Source organism: Arvicola amphibius, chromosome 17, assembly GCF_903992535.2.
Source record: "Arvicola amphibius chromosome 17, mArvAmp1.2, whole genome shotgun sequence".
Taxonomy (NCBI): domain Eukaryota; kingdom Metazoa; phylum Chordata; class Mammalia; order Rodentia; family Cricetidae; genus Arvicola; species Arvicola amphibius.
Window position 1 is genome coordinate 643,089 of NC_052063.2, and position 15,765 is coordinate 658,853.

The following is a 15,765-nucleotide window of genomic DNA, read 5'->3' on the forward strand; positions in this document are numbered from 1 at the left end:
CTTCAGAACCAGAGAATCCCAGAGCACCGAATCTTGCATTCTGTACCCACTATTTGCCCTTTTTAGATCTTGCCTCTAGAAATGTATTCTTAAAGTCTGTCTTCACCAGGGCTGTGACAACCGTCTGTGGCATTTATTGGTACCATTAGTGCACTGAGAAGGCCTTAATGACCAGAAGAGAGCACATACCTTCTTTGGGGAGTAAGGGGCACACTCCTCAGATGCAGCTTCAGCTCAACCTTTGTTGAGCCATGGCCATGGCTGTCCTATCTTACATACCTTCCCATTTTGTCACTGGCTGAACTAAGGCTCAGACTTCACATTACTCTCCCAGTGATAAAAGGCAGCATTGGGGTTCAACCCTAAGTATCTTTCATTCTAAGCTCAACTTCCTGCATCCTTCACTATCTCTCCCAATCAGCAGGAGAGCACCCAGGCAGGACTCTTCTTTATTGCTATTATTAATGCCTAGTGAGCATGTGTATGAACTGGCTGGGCAGCACTTCCACACATGCTTATGTCTGTACTGGGAAGATCCTGAGCTCCGAATGGGATATTCTTTAGGACAGAGATGCATTGGAAGAGCATGGTGCCCCCTGGATTTCTCAGATTTGCCAGGGTTGGCTCAGGAACCTTGAAGCTGATTAATAACATCTTGCTCCCTTACCTCTATCACCTATGAAATCAGCACTGACAACATTGTTCAACAGTATCTGGCTTTGTTCTTCAGCCAGTACTCAATTTAGTAGTCCCCTTATTCCCTACTTCCAAGAACAAGTATATGTGGGTGTGGCCTTCCTATAAGTGAGAGAGTCTCTGGAGTCCTCCACCCCAGAACATGTCCTAAGCCCTGGATCTCACCTTAGCTTCTGACACTCCCTCATTCCTGGAAGTAGCCAGGTTCTGGAAATGCTTTTCTGAGCCTTTGTCGTGGAGGAAAGAGGCATATTATGGAAGCCAGAAATTCCAAGAGTGAGCTCAACTGACCTTGAAGAGTTGACCCTATCCAATAAGCACATCAGATTAAACAGGAAAAAAAAGTCAATGAACTGGAAGTCTGTTGGTCTCTGAGTATATAGGCTGTGGTGTGCCAGGCTCCCATATGGTGCCAGAGCATTGGGAAAGAGGGTTGTTAGGCAGAGTCAAGGTCACAAACTCAGAGGAGACAGGAGAAAATGGCAGAGAGATGGCCTGTGGTCATCCCCAGATAAAGTAGCAATGGCCTTGGGCATGGGAGCCAGTTGAAGCCAGTATATTACATATCACATGAAAAGATGCTTTCAAGGCCCTGATTTCTTTGGGACTGTGGGTGGGGGCCAGAAATCAGGCTGATAGTTCTTCTAGAAAACCATATGGGAAGAGAAATTCTGTAGAAAATATTCATAGTGGCCAACAGTTCCCTTGGGCGTGAATAGAAGTGGAAGTCAGGCAAAAATACAGTACAAGGAAGTCAATGCCTTCTCTCCCACAGAAACCTTGCATGTCCTGCATGTTTGGGATCAAGAGACACAACCCAAAGAGAGATGCCTTGCTCATGCCTGCATAGTTGTCCAAGATGGAACTGGGCAGGGAGGCAGCCAGACCCACACCAACAGGGGACAGGCTGGACCTCTGAAATATAGGGTGACAGCAATATCTTCATAAAGACTTCAGCACTTTGCCTGGAACATAATAGATGTTCAGGAAATCTTCATTCATGTGTTAGCAGGGCCTTCGACACATACACCCAGCCAAATGGGAGCCAGCTGGAGGACAGATGCCCCACCTCCATCTAGCAGTCCCAATGTGTCTGGTGGCTAAGGAAGAAGGTGGGAATTGAGGCACAGCTTCTGCACATGCGACCTCACACATGAGACCAGGCTAGGGTGGGGTGAAGCCCTCAGCTCCTGACAGGCTTGGCCCCCTCTCCTCTGTGTGTCCCGAGATGCCTCCTTTTCTAAGCTTCCATCCAGCCCCTTGGCAGGGAGACCTGCAGCAAGCAGAGAGGTAGCTCCTTCCCTATGTAACCCAGCACCAGCTCAGGAGGCCAGGCCTCCTGGTGCCAGCACAGATCATGTCTGGTTTTACACCCTCACTCAGTAGTGGGGAAAAAATGAGAAAGCAAAATTCCCCTGAGCAACCGGAAACCCCGTGACCCCCTGACTAAGTGGCAAGATTCAGCTCTGCCCTGTCCCCAGTCCCCTCACTTTCCCCTGGATCACCTATACTCAGCCCAGAGGCCAGCCTGGAGGTTATTTATAACTGTGTCAGAGGAGGAGGGGACAGGAAATTAGGAAGGAGAGAGGGGAAGAAAAGCATGGTGCCCAGTGACCCACTAGATTGGAACCTGCTGCCTGCCTGACCCATGCTGTCCTAGCCCCGGGATAGAGAATTTTCCTTCCCCGACCCAGTTCCCATGAGCTCCAGTCCTGCCCACAGCTCACTTGCCCGCACCCCTGCCACCAAGTTAATGTATAGGAGCTAAGGGCCAACCCAGGCTCTGAGAGCATAAAATGGACAAATTCCCAGCATCTTCCAGCTGTTGTATGCCCTACCCTGTTTTCGTCTCCTGATTAAAAAGTCAGAATCTTAATAGTCAACACTCAGGCACTAAGACTTGCTATTAACTGCACTAAGGGGAGGTAACTTATGCAGAGTAACACAGCAGTGGGGACAGAGCCAGGCTTGTGGCACCGACCCTTTTTCCATACCACTGCGCTGCTCCATTTGGCCCACTAAAGTTCTCAGGGCTCAAGCATGAATGTACTCACATGTTAAAATGCCCAACCCTGCTATGGTGTGAGCCATGTTCTCGGTGCCTGAATCCTTACTGCCCATCTCAAGGCCCCTCAACCAGAGCATCGGAGCCACTGCTCAATCAGCAGAGCCAAGATAACTCCAAGATAACTTTGGATAAAGTTAGATTCCTTTGAGGTTGTTCTGTTTTATTTGGAGCTGTTTAATCTTCACACAATCACTGCCCAATTCTCTAAGACAAATGCTCTCGTGATTATAAATGTCCTTGGGGAGAATGTCTAAAATTCTTGTAAATTGTATTATCATACGATCAGATTTCCACATGCACTCCTGTCTGTAATAGGATCATGGCTACAAGACTATGGGCCTAGGGAGGTACCACAACTGTACACCCCTCTAATGCTCATAACCTTCTCCCCCTAAGACTTGAGCCCTGGACCTCTCCTCTCCCAACTACATTGTTCTCTCATCAAGCCTGCAAATCTAAGTAATTTACTAGTTTCTATATCTTGGATCTGGAGCAGCTCCCTATACACACACATGCACATGCACGCACACGTAAACACACACACGTACATTCACATGCACACGCATGTACATGCACACACACACACACACACACACACCTATGTGTTAAAGGCTTATCCCTCAGTCCACACTATTGGAAGGTGATGGAACCTTAAGAAATGTGGATCTAAAGGGAGGCCTTAAGTTCTTAGAGTGCAACCCTTGAAGGGATTGGGGTGTTCATCTCCTGCTTTCTCTTTTTTTGCTCCCCAGTCACTAGGAAGTAAGCAGGCCTCTTCTGTCCCACACTTTTCTATCGTGATAGCCTTACTTTGTTACCAGAGACCCAAAGCAACAGAGCCAAGTGACTGTGAACTAAACCCTCCGAAGCTGTGAGACAAAGTAAATCACTTTCCTTAGAAAGCTGATTAGTACACGTATCCTGTCACAGTGATGGAAAGCTGGCCAACATGCTGATTTAAAAACCTACATGTACCCCAAACCCAGCCGAACAAGTCTTAAACTTGGTGGCCACCATGCCCGTGTTCCTCTTGTTTCTGCCTTTCCTGGCTTTCCAGGACCACCATTCACAAAACTTCAGCCTTTTCCTTCGTGCAGCAACCCCGTTTGCGCTACTTCCCTTGCAATATGTGAGCTAAAAGTGATACTTCTTATTTTCTCCAGCCACTTATCAACCTCAAGATAGGTTGTCTTGAGGCAGGCAAGAGGGTGAAATTAACCTTTCTTCTTCACCTGGGCAGTACCCTTGGGAAACCTCAGTACCTTGGCCAGAGGGGTTTATGGGTTACTGGCTTAAACCCAGCTGGTTCTCAGGCAGCAGGACTTCTCCTGGCCTTTACTATGCTAATGATCATGTGCCTCTCCCAGGAGGCACCAGAATAAACAGCTTTACAAAGAGCATTGCTGGGGTTGAGAAACACCTTGGGAAACAGGGTTGATTTAAAGCTTCCCACAGCTCAGGAAGTCTTGTCTGCTCCTGTCCGCACTGCTTACATGATGACCTACAAAGAGAGTTGGAGTTCTGCCAGTACGGCCACCTCCACTCTTCTGAGTCAGACAGTGGGTCAGTTTCAGGAAGGGTCCTGGAGCTTCAGAGGCTGCTCCAGGTCTGATGGGACATTAGGAAGCTACAAGGAACAGGATTCTGCAAACTGCTCGTAGAACAGCAAAGTCTTTCGGGGAGCAGGGAAAGCAGGGATCATACTATGCAACCCAAGCTGGGCTAGAACTCACTGTGTAGTTCAGGCTGGTCTGGAACTCATGATCCTCCTGCCTCAGCCTCAGGAGTGCTAGGATTGCAGGTGTGTGCTAACCACACCAAGCCCAAACTCTTGGTAACTTGCAGGGAGGGTCATTCTCCTGTTTTTAACCTTAAAGGGTAGCTGGAAGCGTGCCAGAAGCAAGGCCAAAAGCACTTTGAACTTGATTTGCATGGTGTCCAAAGTGTAAGCTGCTGTGAAAAATTAAACAGTTGATGTAATGACAACCAGAGTTAGCAAATAGAGTTGGTTAGCGAAGAGTTTCAGCCTGCATGAAACCCAGGTAATCCTGGGCAGAACTTCTTTTTTATATACAGATCACAGTGTTACTGTCATAATACCCCTACACTGACCCAGTTTTAGTATTTGAATGTTCACCCACATTTATTGAGCAGCTACTGAGTATGATGGCCTATAGTCAGGAATACCAAGCGATTTCCAGGCAGCAGGGCTATTCTTAGCTTTCCGACGTCTATTTCAGGAGTGTTAATCCATTCCACCTCCCCCTTTGCAATTAGACACATACCTTCCAACTTGATATGCTGACCTCACCCAGCTGCCCCAACAGCACAGGCAGGACGGAGAAGTGTGCTTCCCACCCTGCTGAACTTGGCCACACATTTGGTCTCTCTGAGCCCAGGCAACCTGGGGAACCAGCCAAGCAGAGGTACCTGCTTTGCCTGGGCCCTTCAAACAGTCCAGGAAGTCAGATCTGCCCCCACCAGCCCCCCCCCCAGTTCTTCTTGTCCCTAGAACTCAGAGTGGGGGAAATGTATGAAGCAAGAATGGCACAACCGGGAGGATGGAATAGTTAAGAGCTCAGCTCAAACATCCACACACAGCAATGTGTAGAGTATCAAAATGTAAATAAGGGCCAAAATTAACCTGTAAGCCCCACTTGCCCAAAATGATTTCCTGGAAAGCTGAGAGCCATTGTTGTTGGAAGCTAACCAGCCACATGTGTTCACTCCCCTAAATGAGTTTGTTTGAACCAACTACACCCAATGTGCATGATTGGATATAGGCAGGAAACACAACAGGATATATGCTTGCCTCTGATTGGACATGATGGGAATTGCAGTGAATCGTGAGCTTTGCTAAAACAGGACTCAGTCATTCCCTGAGAACCCAGGGATGGACCTCACCAGAGTTCATCTTCCTGACCATTATTTAATTAAAGCTTCCTTCAAAACTGGCTCAAAATTGTGGAAGTGTCTTTCATGATTTTCAGGATTAACAAAGATATCTATCAAGCCTTGCCCATCCTCAGTATTCCCATCTATAAAGTAGGATAATGATGACAGCAATATTAATTCTGAACATATAAGTTTACAGCTAATAATAGAATTTATATGCATAAGTATGGAGGTATTAGAACACCTGTGGCTTTGATAATTAACTCTTCTGGCTCCAGTGACCTCATCTGCAGCACAGAAATAAAAGTCCCAACTTCTCAGGGTTGTAAAAGTGATAAAGCATGAGGAAATCTTAGCACATGAAAATGAATTGATACATTAATATTGTTAAATATCATTTTTATTCCAGATCTATCTCTAAAGCTAAATTGTTCCACCTCAGTTGACCTAGTTTTCCCATTAGTCAAATGCGAGAAGTGGGTCATATAGCTTCTAAATGATCAGACAGGACATGAGTTTCCTACCCTAAGACCTTCATGGCCCCTAGTCTCTTGTGGCCAAGTTGAATCAGTAGCCTCTGTAGTTAGCCCAGGTGCACCCTGAACTCTGCATCCCTGCATGCAACCTGCCAATCAAGGGAGGCAGCTGGAAAAGATGCCTTATATTCAAACAGTACCTTGGCTGGTGCTGTTCTGTTGGCATGGTGGTCCCTATCCAGGGGCGGCTGCTAGAGTAACCGAAGCGCTGCCACTTGCAATTGATATGTGCTGAACATAAAACACACTGTGCATGTTAAAACATTCACTGAAAACTGGGAAATCTCGGAAGTCATTTGAAAATTGATTACGTGATAAGATGATCGTACTTTGGATACATTAGGTAAGTACAGGATTAAATGGACTATCACTTCCTTCTTTCTTTTTATAATGTATCTACTGTGAGAAAGCTTTAAACAGTATGGGTGACTCTCCATGTCCCTGCCTCAGGATGGATGAAGATTTCTCTCTGCTTGGGACTTACTGCTATGAAGCTTCTCAGAGTGAGACCCAGGGGAATGTAAACTATTTAGGGTTAAATTAAAAAAATAGGGAGTCAGGTGGAGCATTAAGTTCTAGGAATCTCTAGGAATCTCCTGTGGCTTAAAACCCTAGATATATAAAACCCATTAATCTGCCAAAACACCCTTGGTGCTGGCACCACCTCAGCATCTGAGCTCCAAATGGCCCCTTTGTTTTTCATCTATCTTTGTGTGTGTGTGTGTGTGTGTATCTGTATGTCTATAATATCTCTGTGTGTGTGTGTGTGTGTGTGTGTATCTGTATGTCTATATCTCTCTCTGTGTGTGTGTGTGTGTGTGTGTGTGTGTGTGTAAGCCAGAAGTAAATTCTGGATGTCTTCCTCAATCACTACCCACCTCATTTTTTGAGACACGTTCTCTTGCTGAACCTGGAGCTCGCTGGCTAGTCTGCACAGGCTGGTCAGCAGCCCCAGGCATCTTTCTGTCTGTGTCAGTTCTGGAATTTGAAGATCACAATAGCACTGATTTCTATGCGGGTTCTGGGAATCTGTGCTTCCACAGAAGCTCGTTACTGACTGGGCCATTTCCCAGCCCCTCTGTTGTGTTTCCCAAGTTGATCACTGCTGTTTAACACAGCAGCTGTTTCTTATTGGGCTGCCCAATGCCCAAAACAGCAAAAACTGATATTCTCTCTTTTCCCTGCTAACCCTAAACTGAGGACACTATTGCCTAGAAAGGCTGGATGCTGTTGTATTTCAAACATCCTCATTCATTCATGATGTCTTCACTATGTGCATACTAACATCAGGCTGTGACCCAGTGAGTAAGACCCAGTTCCCATGTAAGGAAGGCAATAAGACCATGTCATAATCATGGGGGATTGGTATTTACCAAGCCTTCACTACAGGCTAAATAGTGAGCCAAGTCTGTTATTTCCATTATCTCCATGAATCTTCCCCCAACCCTATGAAGCTAAAGGTTTTCTTGTAAATTCAGAGTTACAGATAGGATAAGCTAGCGTAAGAGGGGCTGACTTGCCTAAGACATGTAACCAACAAGTAATGACATCAAGATTTAAGCCAGGCCATCTAACACCAGAACCTTTACAGATGAATCTGTGTGTGCAGGTATGTGTGTGCATGTGTGATACACACACCTGCATGTGTGTACACACCTGAGCACACATCTGTTCTTTTTCATTATACTGACCCTTAAAAAACTAAAGTTTCACACTAACACTTTGGGTTTCTAGCTTATGATAAGAACCTAGACATCTCATCCCAAGGGACATGGATTTTTTCAGTTCACCACATTTGCCACCATTCTCCATTGCCCCGCTGATACCAAGGCAAAGAGGAGGAATTCAAAGCTATCCATATGTATTTGGGGACAAACATGGGAAAACAGAGACTGGAGAACCTTATATGTTTGGTTGAAATGAGTAATAGACTCATGCATTTGATATGCAGATACCTTCCTTTTCTGGCCAGTCCCTGTAGGAATCAGAGTTTGTGACCTGAACTAATTTAAGAAACCCAAGCTGGAAGATAATGGGTTAAGAAGGGACCCACCCACCACAGACATAGGCTCTTCCGCATCGTGAGCATCTGTCCTGAACTGTCCTCCAGACAGCTCCATGTTAGGATTATCACAGATCTTAGTCCTTTGGGTGCCTGTCATCATTAGAGAAGAAAGTAGAGTGGAATTGCTCAATGGTCACATGGTTGACCTGGGACTTCCAGCTCTCTCTAGTGGAGTGAATAGGATTATATGAGATAATGCCACTTTCAATTAAAGGCATATGTCTAAGCTAGTCTTCTAGTGGGAAAAGTCCTTTCTGCAGCAGAGCCTTTTTACCTGCCCGCCAGCAGTCAGTGACAGACCCTGAAGTGACCTCAGTTCTGAATTCTAGCCTTAAGCTAAGTCGACAAGGCTGCTGTGGTAAACCAGCTGTGTTCCAACCGGAAGTCTGCTAGTTGCTTAGGTCACTGAGCTCATTAGAAATGTTCAGGCAGAATCCTCACCACGTTCACACCAACAGAAATCCTGCTCTAATCTTGACAGACCATATTTCTGATGAAGTTCCCTTCTAAGACTGTCACTGGTGGTACTCAGTGTTCAGTCCTGAACTCCACTAGACAGCCCTCTCCAAGGGAAACTGACCTCGAATACTGATGCACCAGAGGCAGTAACACCTATGTGCAAAAGAGCAGATACACACAGTCAGCATCACCTTTCCAGGTAAGAGATCAGTGCCTGGGGAAGGTCATATCACCAAGGTAATTTCAGAGTCAGGGATAAACTTGAAGTAGACCTCAGACCTAAGGTTTCTCTACATCAGCATATAGAAGAAGGCATTGCCTCACTAGACCCAAGCAGAGCAGAGACAGGAAGTTGTGACTTGCCAACCAAATTTAGTATCACCAGTTTCCAGGGCCCTCCCTTTGGCTGCCCCATTATCTCCTACTTTTTTCTGCCTATCAGAAGGAAATGTACTTAAGAGTCTAAATGGGCAAGGGCAACCCCTGATCCTTGAAGAGCACTGCATTGGACTTGCCCTTCAGAAGGCATGGGATTACTCCCAGTACATCTGCTATACTGTGAAGCTGCCCTACCACACCAATTCTCAATACTGACAGCCATCAAATGGGAACAGTGACTCTTCTACCACCCTGCTTTCCGACTCCTTTGAAGAATGAAAGCTAACATCATGGGACCAGTGTAAGGGAGCTTTGTTATCTGTGTCCCGTCAGAGGCCATTAGGGAAGTAGAGAACACTGAATTTGGGATAAGGGAGAGTTATCAACCATGGTTTTGAAACTCAGCTATCTGTATGTGACAATGAAAATATCCCATCACCCATCAGAGTCCCACTTTCCCAGTAAGAAGACAATGAGAACACTGGTATACATACATAACAGACAGACAGGATCCCCCCCCCTCACCTATCCCCACACACAGTCTTTACAGGAGATTCTGTGCTACACATTTGCTATGAGTTATTTCATGGAACCACCAACCCCTGTTCTCCCCAATTTCACAGATGAGATAACTGGGTCAAAGAACTTTCTAAGCAGATCTCACAAGAGCCAATATTCTCGAGAACTAAAAAGCCATGGGTCTACCCTCAGTGATGAGGTCTAGGTCAGAAGGTAGTCCTCTTGACAGATGAAACCATACCTACATAGTCTTCTGCACTTGCCACTTCCCATGTCCTAACCTGGGTCTCTCAGGGACCAATTCAACAGACTTCTCTGCAGGTGCCCAGTTTGCCTGGGTCAAGGCTTCCACTCCTGGGAGGATCAGAGCTGCCCAGGCAGAGGGTGGAATGAGGAGACTAACCCCCTGTAATATTGAAGATCTGTACTTCTAGATCAGATCAGAACTTTCCCTGCAATCCTGCACCTTCACCCTCCATCACTCCAGAGTGTTTTCCACTAGGTGAATTTTACCTCACCTCATTTTCTTCTCCTACCATTTCTTCTTCTGGCAGGTTGGACAAACCCGGTGATAGTGGAAGTCCCTAGTGTCCCAGATGTGAATGGCACAGCTAGGTGATAAGAAATAGGTGACATTAAATAAGACCTGCATCTGGGGCAGTGCTGTACAGTATAGAATATTACTTCTGTGGCAGCCAGATTGTCTCAACCCTACAGAAGGTTTCTCCAGGTGCCCCTGCAGCTCCAGACACATTTATTAAGCAAACAGGCAAAAAGTCCCCTTAGTCCCATCACAGTTTGGAGACATCTTACAGACTTCTGCCATACACTATTTAGTAAGTCCCTTTGAAGGCTTAGTCTGTTGTGCTAAAGGTGTTGCACGCAAACAAGCTGCTAGACCCAGGCCACATCCTTCAAGGGTATCCAAACCCATGGGACACAGGAGCAACTTGCTTCTCTACCAACCCTGGTCATCAGGAGTAATTAATGTTGGAGAGGTGACACGGGCAGTTACTTACTAAGCCCATAAGCCCTTTTCACATTCAGTAGGCCACCCCAAAATGCCAGGTACAGGAGAACCCAAGCATCCTGACTTTGGGCTGCAATTAATTAGTATCAGCCAAGATATCCAACTCATAACTGCTAGCATTGTGGCAATTTTCTGTTTTAATGTGTTTGTTGAAAGGAATGAAGTTGTGATGACTCTCCAAAAACAGAACCTGCTGAAGGAAAAATGGATTTAAAAACATTTTTCGATATTGAGCAGAATAGAGACAGTTGAGGCAAAGACTAGAGTGCTGGGTTGGGAATCAGAAATTTTTTCTGAGGCTTGGTTCCATTGGGAGCCCCAAAAAACTAATGCTAAAACGAAATTGAAGACAGGAGGAAAGGCAGGGGCCCAAGAGACTGGTGAAGGAACTGCCCTGAGCGTCCCAACAGTGAGTCAGAGACCAACGCACCAAAACTTGCAAAAGGAGAAGAACCTCCCAGTTCTGGAGTGTTGTGGTCCTCAGCCTATAGGAGAAGGGGCCCTAAGTCTACAGGAAAGAATGATCCCGAACACAGGCTTTGGGGATGTAGCTTCGGGCTGCACTGTGATGGTGTGATCATAGGTAGATAGTGTTCCCTCTTTAGCCTGAAGCTACTGAGTGGGTGTTGGGGAAGGGAAGCCCCCACATTACAAATAACTGGTATGCGAGGAAGGAGCTCAGCCCAGTGCTGTGGAATGTAATTGCCAGCCCGCCCGATGAAGGTCTGATTAGGAGGATACTGTAGTGTTCTTTCCACTAGATGGTAGGGCTAGTGCCTCCCTTTCAGGGTAATACACAGCAGGAATGTGGTTCTGGCTTTGGAATGATGCCCTCTGGTCATGCCTCATGTGATTTCAGAGGAGCTGGCTTTCAGCAGAAATGGTGTCATGCTGCAGCTGGTTTGAACTCTAGGTGAGATGGGAGGGATCTTCTGCACCCGTACAATGGTAGAAAAATGGGACCAAGAGAGGCCCAGAATATGACAAGTTCATGAGGATGTGCACAGCATGGGTCAAGAGCCAGGCAGAAAACAGGATTTTCTAGAGCAGGAAGGACCAGTGAAGAAGTGGGTGGGGCCTGTTATTGGTCCTCATAAAAGCCATTTTATTGTACTTTCTCCCATTAACCCACTGAAGAATTTCAATAAGGGCAGTGGAATTCATTCTTTAAAAGGTATCATGATGTCAAGACCCCAGGTCTTTCTCTGGCAACCACTCTGCCTTGGCCTCAGCTATTCACTTCCATCCTCGTGGCCATCTTACTGCTCCCATCCAAGCACTATCCAGATGCAGTAATGAGTGCAGGAGAGAACAAAGAGATCATAGATGTCTTCTCACTGCCGCCCTGAGCTCAACAAGGAGACAGAACCCTGTGCCTGAGTTTCACACATACACTTTTGAACCTGAGTTCATGCAAAAACCAAAGGCCAAACAAGTTTAGATAATGAAAAGCACTCTACTTATTATAAAAGCAAAACCCCACAGCCATCTCTGACTAGAGTAGTCCAGAAGAGCCAGCCGAGGGCTGTGACTGTCCTACCACTTAAGGCCTATTCTTGATATAAAAATGATCCCATTAACTTGGCCTAAGTGGCCTTAATTTTGTTCCCTTTCAAGAAGATAAAAAGGCTGTCCAAGAGCAGAAGTCCTCAGAATACCAAGAAAATGTCTGAAATTGTTTTCCATTTGAGAGAAGCCTGAATGTATCCTTAACACAGCATTGGGACATCGCCTCCATGCCCATCCCCCATCCCTCCAGCTGCACATTTAAAAAGTACAGTCAACACGCAGCTGCGGAGCGTAGATTGCAGCAAACACCAAAACACACAGTGCCCTACTTCCATCCAACACATCCATAGAGAAACACTTGCCATAGATAAACACCCATGCACAGAGCATAAGACAATATCATGACTGCTTGTTCCAACACCCTTCTAAGGATGAGACATTGTTAGAAGCATAAATATCCATGAAGAGGAGATATCTAAATAAATGAAGGTAGATTCATAGGGATATTAGATTATCATAGTAATATCATCACTTATAGTAGCATACATATTACATAGTATAGTTGGATATACCTTAGAGGTGAGCTCCATCGGTTTAAATACTAGGTTATGTTATTTACCAGATATAGCATTGGACAAGTTACCTAATTTTTTCTGAGCTTCAGTTTCTTCAGTGAAGATGGCAACAGTTCATCATCTGTCTTTTAGGACTGCTGAGAGACTTGACTAAGCTAATGCATATTAATTATTTAGAATGGTGCCTAGCACACAGTAATCACTATTTTAACTCTCTGGTGCACACTAGTGAATGAAAGCAGCACTAAGGGCATTTCAGTATTTACTTGTCTAATTCTTCAAGTTTTTAATGGAGGAAAACCTTCGTACATTTTCTACAGGTGACATAAAATAGAAGGAAGTAGCATTGATTGAGGCAGTGATCCAAAAGAACTTTCTCTGATTTTTATATAGGTGGATGGATGAAGAAATGATAGATAGGTGATAGATAAATAGATGACAGAAGATAATGATAGATAGACAGATAGATAGATAGATGATAGATAGATAGATAGATGGATAGATAGATAGATAGATAGATAGAAATAAGACAGAAAGATCAGTGATAAAAGACAATAGATAGTAGGCATATATGTGGACAGAAATGAATGGATAAATGACATACAGAAAAAGAGAATAAGATACATTCATCATTGTAACTTTAAGTTTAAAAGCATGAATAGAAATGGTCTGAAAAGGTACAAATTCCTTCTGTCTTTTTATAATGAGGAGAGTGAAGGCTAAGCAGACCCACTAAATAAATGCCTCAACACAAAGCCAACAAGACCCTGGGGGAGGATTTGAGCCCAGCTGTGCCCTGCCCCAAGGCCCTGCCACCATCCCACACGGCCCCTCTAGACCACCCAGGAGCTGACTGTGCGGAAGGCGGGAAGAAGGAGCCTTCGTATCCGTACAGGCTGAAGTGGTAAAGGACAGAAGTGACTCGAATTGTGTTGTTTTGTTTTTCACTAATGAACCTGTTGGAATGTGCCATTCGGCGACTGAGCTCAGTCGTTCCTGCTATTCCAGCAGAACCACAGCCCCTTCCCGGCCACATTCTGGTCTTATCTGTCCATGGAATGGGGTGGGACAGACCCGTGGGCACCTGCTGCATCTACCAGGAACCCAGTCTGCAGATTTCTTCCCTGGCTCATGCCTCATGCATGCGCCTCCTCTGGGAACCCCTAACTGTCTCCCACAAATCAGTTGGGTTTATAGCAGCCTCATTGCTCGCTGGCCTCAGTGACACAGCCAGTCACTTTTTCAACTCAGCCTAATGATTTTGAGAATCTTTTCTGGTTCTAACAACCAAAGAACATAGGGATTTTCTTCATTTTTTTTGTTCTGTTATAAACAATAATTAATTCTTCCTTGGCAAACGATACTTAATTAAAGCCCCTGGCCATTTTAGCTGCCTTCGAAGTTCTGCGAAAAACTTTCCTAATCTAGATGAAAACACCATCTCTGTTCCTTCCCTTTCGATTCTAGGGGCACATTCTTGCCTTAGGATGTCAAGGGGTCAAGGAGAGTTGGAAAATGTCATAGTTGTGACTGACTAACTCCACGCCTCCCCACTGCAGGGTGGCCTTGTATAAACATAACCTTGTTTGGCCTCAGTATTTACCATCTGAGAAATGGATGCAACACCCACACTTAAGGTTGCTGAGAAGTTAAGGTAACATCTTTGAAGTGTTTGCACACTAGCACAGGTCTGAAAGCTGCCTGTCCTTTCTTTCTTCCTCTTGCCCAACAGCCGTCCCCCTCTGACCAGGCTTCCCAAGATACTATTAGCCTTGGTACACATGGTACGCATAGTCACACGTGTACACACACACACATACACACACACCACTAGGTGGTTGGCCCTTCTCCAAAGTCACGTAATTTAATTTTCTTTGCATTTACTTGCATGTGGGAATGAGAGGGTATAGATCGGGTTTCTCTAAAAACGCTTCTTTACTAATATTACTTCAGATATGATGCTGAAGGAACCCACGTCAAAACAACTCAGTGATATCAGGGCTATTCTCCAAGGCTGGCAGCTACTCCTCCCAGGCCGAGAGGCAGCCCTGACACCCTTCCACCCCCACCAATACCACTTTCTTGTGAATGAAGACAGGGAGAAGGGTCTGACCTTCTGAAGCAGAATTCCCTCTACTACTCACACACACACACACACACACACACACACACGCCACCCCACTCCAATGTTCAGAACACTATAAGCGTTACCCATCCTTTTCTGAACTAAGGCTGCCAGAGCAAGATCAGCCTAGCCAGGGCTACCTCCTTCATTCCCAGCACCCGCCCCGTCCTTTCTGAGTCAATGTTTTGAAGGAGTTTCAGGGGCAATGCCTGGTAGGGAGAGGGCCCCAAGTGAGGTGACGGCTGCCAAGTCCCTTTCTTTGCCCCACCGAGTATCTGATAAGCCTCCATGTAGTATATTCTCCTAAACACTTTGATAGGGTGCAGGGCCTGCAGTTGCCATGGAAACACCTTTTAAGTCCTCCTCACCCAAAAGGTTGTGCCAGTCCCCTGGGCTCTGGAGAAGAAAGGGAAAAAGAGACACCCATGGGTAAAGAGACAGGAGAGGGAAGGCCATTGTGGGGTGGTGATGGAGGCTTATGAAGGGCTAAGCCAGACATGCTGTGCCCTTCCCTGGCAACATGGCATCCGGCCAAGATGAGAGAAATCCATGCAGGAAGGTTCTAGAAGAGGAAGGTGGCAGGCTCTCTTGAGCATACTTAGAAGGCTCCGGCGTTCAGAGGACAGTTGGGAGCCATCTACTGGAGGCCATAGAGTGTCTACTGCTGTCAGGCCGCAGGTCAACAAGCCAGCAGGCCCACACCCACACCTCCCATTTTTAAAAGCATTATCTCATCCCTTGTGCAGTGCACCAAGCTAAAGGCTAAGTGAGTCTGGATCCCTGCCAGAGCAATGGTTTTTCTTTCTCTCTCTCTCTCTTTTCCTTTTTGCTATACTATACTGTTCTGGATTTGGCATATTTCTTAGCAATCCAACTTTTCTCTGGGAAGTGTACTAAGAGGAGGAAGCTG

At 45.8% G+C, this 15,765-nt stretch overlaps 2 protein-coding genes across 4 annotated transcripts in view; one reads left to right on the forward strand and one right to left on the reverse strand.

Annotated features, from left to right (window-relative positions):
* Positions 1–15,765, forward strand: part of Syn3 (synapsin III) — a 360,471-nt gene that overhangs the window by 141,998 nt on the left and 202,708 nt on the right. The window lies entirely within an intron of this gene.
* The window catches only part of Timp3 (TIMP metallopeptidase inhibitor 3), a 46,648-nt gene that overhangs the window by 28,718 nt on the left and 2,165 nt on the right, over positions 1–15,765 (reverse strand). Inside the window, exon 1 of one of the 2 annotated variants that reach the window (XM_038314797.1) lies at positions 4,498–4,593. The exons of the other annotated variant lie outside the window; for it this stretch is intronic. Coding sequence (XP_038170725.1) covers position 4,498 — 1 coding nt within the window. The 5' untranslated portion in view covers positions 4,499–4,593. Of the gene's footprint in view, positions 1–4,497; positions 4,594–15,765 lie in introns of those variants that run through there. 2 annotated transcript variants of the gene reach the window in all.